General features: G+C 33.2%; 1 protein-coding gene across 1 annotated transcript; it reads right to left on the minus strand.

The window, feature by feature from the left end:
* Positions 1–2,459: 2,459 nt before the first annotated feature.
* LOC146885719 (uncharacterized) lies at positions 2,460–3,807 on the minus strand. The gene is made up of 2 exons (XM_085675060.1): positions 2,734–3,807; positions 2,460–2,468 (listed from the first exon to the last, which is right to left on the minus strand). The coding sequence occupies exons 1-2, from the start codon at positions 3,805–3,807 to the stop codon at positions 2,460–2,462; spliced, it is 1,083 nt and encodes a 360-aa protein (XP_085531186.1).
* Positions 3,808–4,045: the final 238 nt, after the last annotated feature.

Consider the following 4,045-nt stretch of genomic DNA (forward strand, 5'->3'; position numbering starts at 1 on the left):
TTATGTCATCTACATAAATCTGAACTAGCAAAATATGTTTATTTACTCTTTTGATAAATAGAGTTAAATCAATTTTACCTCTTTCAAAATCATTTTCTAACAAAAATGTACTTAACCGTTCATACCAAGATCTAGGTGCTTGTTTTAATCCATACAATGCTTTCTTTAATTTATAAATGTGATTAGGAAACTTATAGTCTTCAAAGCCAGGTGGTTGTTCAACATACACATTTTCTTTTATAAATCCATTTAAAAAAAGCACTTTTGACATCCATCTGATATAGTTTGAATTTCATGAGAGAAGCATAGGCAAGAAGTAAGCGTATAGCTTCTAACCTGGCAACTGGAGCATAAGTCTCATCATAGTCTATACCTTCTTCTTGTCTGTATCCCTTTGCTACAAGTCTGGCTTTGTTTTTAGTGATGTTTCCATCCTCATCCAGCTTGTTTCTGAACACCCATTTTGTTCCTATTACTTGGTGTGAATCATCCCTAGGAATGAGTTCCCAAACTTCATTCCTTTCAAATTGATTCAGCTCTTCTTGCATTGCAATGCACCATTGATCATCTTGAAGAGCTTCGTCTACACTTTTGGGTTCTATCTGTGAAACAAAAGCAACAGTCATACAGAAATTTGACATATTTCTAGTAACAACTCCCTTTGATATATCTCCAATGACATTTTCAAGAGATAATCCTCTAGGTGATTTCCAGCTTTTGGTAAGATCTTCAGGTTCAGTCAGTGGATTTTCATTTAGGTACATCTCATCAAGGGCTTCTTTGAAATATTCTTCATCACCTGCATTCGTTTTATTTGACTCAAGAGGGTTCTCCTCAAGGTCCACAATTTCATCAACGACAACATGCAAAGATTCTTCCATATTCAAGGTTCTTCTATTAAAAATCCTATAGGCTTTACTAGTTAATGAATAACCTAAGAAAATAGCTTCATCAGCTTTAGAATCAAATTTACCCAGATTTTCTTTTCCGTTATTCAGAACAAAGCATTTGCATCCAAATATTTTTAAATGTGCTACATTAGGCTTTCTTCCTTTAAACAATTCATAGGGGGTAACCTTTAAAATTGGTCTAATGAGCATTCTATTTAATACATAACAAGCAGTGCTCACAGCATCAGCCCAAAAATATTTAGGCACATCATATTCGTTCAACATGGTGCGAGCTAATTCTTCTAAAGATCTATTTTTCCTTTCTACAACTCCATTTTGTTGAGGAGTTCTAGGTGCAGAAAAATTATGCATAATTCCGTTTTCTTCACAAAAGTTTTCAAATAATTCATTTTGAAATTCTCCACCATGGTCGCTTCTTAAAACTTTAATTTTCAAATCTTTTTCATTTTGAACAGCTTTTGCAAATTTTTTAAAAGCTTTGAATGCCTCACTTTTTAGTGTAAGAAAGAAAGTCCATGTATATCGTGAGTAATCATCAACAATAACAAGAGCATAATAGTTTCCTCCAAGGCTTTTTGTCCTTGAAGGGCCAAATAAATCCATATGCAAAAGTTCTAATGGTTTTGATGTAGAAATTACATTTTTTGAATGAAATGAAGATTTTACTTGTTTTCCTTTTTGACATGCATCACATAGTTTATCTTTTTCAAACTTTATTCTTGGTAATCCAATTACTAATTCTTTGGAAATTAGTTTGTTTAATTGTTGCATGTTAATATGAGCAGCTCGTTTATGCCATAACCAAGGATTTTCTTCTTTAACAACCAAACAAGTTATATCATTAGATGATGCAGTATAAAGATCAATCAAGTAAATATTATTGTGTCTCATACCTTTTAATGCTACTTCTTTGGAGTTCTTTTGATGAATAGTGCAGTAGTCACTTTCAAATATTACTTTGAGTCCTTTATCACATAATTGGCTTATACTAAGAAGATTGTGTTTTAGTCCTTCCACATATAGTACATCCTTGATCTCCAAAGTATTTCCTCCACCTACATCACCCGTTCCAAGTATTTTTCCTTTGTTGTTATCCCCATAAGTGACAAATCCTTGTTTCTTTTTAAAGTTCTTAAACTTCTTTTTATCTCCAGTCATGTGTCTTGAACAACCACTGTCAAGATACCACATTGATCTTCTGGATTTAGAAGTCATCTGCAAAATAAGGAAACAATTCATTTACGTCCCCAACAACTTGTTTGGGTCCTTGGGGTTAGAAAAAAAATATCTACTTATGAACAGGAACCCAAATATATTTCTTATTAGGAACACGAAGATGTTTGATATTGCATTTGTTTGAAGTATAACCCTTTTTCATGCAATCAAAACATGTAGTAGTACATGCATATGTATTTCTAGAATGATATGTTCCTTTTTCTATCCAAACTCTATGAGTTCTTTTAGTCTTATTTTTAAAACTATGATTATGAGCATGCTTGGTCTTATTTGGATTTTTCTTGATTTCAAACTTTTCACACTTCTTATTTTCTAAAGCATCTGCGAGATGTTTTTCCAAAATACATATATCAAACATGTAACTTTTGCATGAAGCACATTCAACAGTTTCTTTATTTTCTAAATTTGAAATTTTATCTTTCAAAAATTCTTCTTCTTCAAGAGATTTTTCAAATTTACTTTGCAAATCTTTAAAATCAGACTTTAACTTTTTATGAGCAGTATCCAATTTACTAGATTTAATAAGCAATTGTTGAAAGGCGTCATACAAATCATCATAATCATTTTCGTGGCAAGTAGAATTTACCTCACTATCGGAATCATCATGATTGGCCATCAGACATAGATTTGCTTCTTCAATTTCAGAATCGCTAGAATTTGATGAACTTGAGGCATTGTCTTCCCAAGCTATATATGCTTTCTTTTTGAAGAATTTTCTACCTTTCTTTTCTTCACTTTTCTTTGAATTTGGGCATTCAGCTTTGACGTGTCCAGATTCTCCACATCCATAGCATTTGAAATTTGAGGATGATCCTTGATTATCCTTCTTGTTGCTCTTGAATTGATTTTTACCTTTGGCCTTCATGAATTTTGTAAACTTCTTAATCATGAGACTCAGATTTTCATCATCATCTGAATCTTCTTCTTCCTTTTGTCGTTTGCCTTTAACAACTTCGGTTTTAAAGGCTATGTTCTTCTTTCTTCCAATATCTTCTTCATCATTTAATCTGCCTAGTTCAAGCTCATGTTCTCTCAGCTTTCCAAACAGAGCCGCCATCGTCATTGTCGCAAGATTTTGTGACTCCGTGATGGCTGTCACTTTAGGCTGCCAAGTCCTGTTCAAGGATTTAAGAATTTTTATATTTAATTCATCAGTGTCAAAAGTTTTACCTAGACCTTTGAGATGATTGACGATATGTGTGAATCGTTTCTGCACATCGTAAATAGTTTCTCCTTGCTGCATCTGAAACATTTCGTATTCTTGGATCCAAGAGTTCTTGCGTGCTCTTTTTACATCGTCTGTTCCTTCATGGGTTACACGCAATATTTCCCACATTTCTTGTGCACTGGTGCATACCGAGATCCTGTAAAACTCATCTAGGGTTAAGGCAGATGAAATTATATTTCTAGCTTTTACATCATATTGGGCTTTTCTATTTTCGTCTGCTGTCCATTGCGAGAATGGCTTTGGTTCCTGCACATCATCTACAATATTAACAGGAACAAATGGACCATTTAAAACAGCATCCCAAATACCCCTATCAACAGATTCCAGAAAAATTTGCATCCTAACTTTCCAGAAAGGATAATTTTCACCAGTAAATAGAGGAGGTCTGTTGATAGATGCGCCCTCGACAAAGATTTGATTTTGTCCAACCATTTTCGAAAATTTTGAATAACTATCAAAGCAAGCTCTGATACCAATTGTTGGTATCGCGCAGCGGAATGTTTGAGCGTGCAGACAAAAACAAGAGGGGGGGTGAATTGGTTTTTGAATACTAAATTAACACTTTAAAATTTGTTTCAAAATTTATCAAGTAGATCAATAAATAATTTCTTTATAACACAATAATAGATAAAATAAAGAGATAGAGAAGAAGATTGAACACAAGTATTTA

This window comes from Vigna unguiculata, chromosome 6 (genome assembly GCF_037176805.1).
Source record: "Vigna unguiculata cultivar grain cowpea cultivar isolate G323 ecotype 2 chromosome 6, ASM3717680v1, whole genome shotgun sequence".
Lineage (NCBI taxonomy): Eukaryota > Viridiplantae > Streptophyta > Magnoliopsida > Fabales > Fabaceae > Vigna > Vigna unguiculata.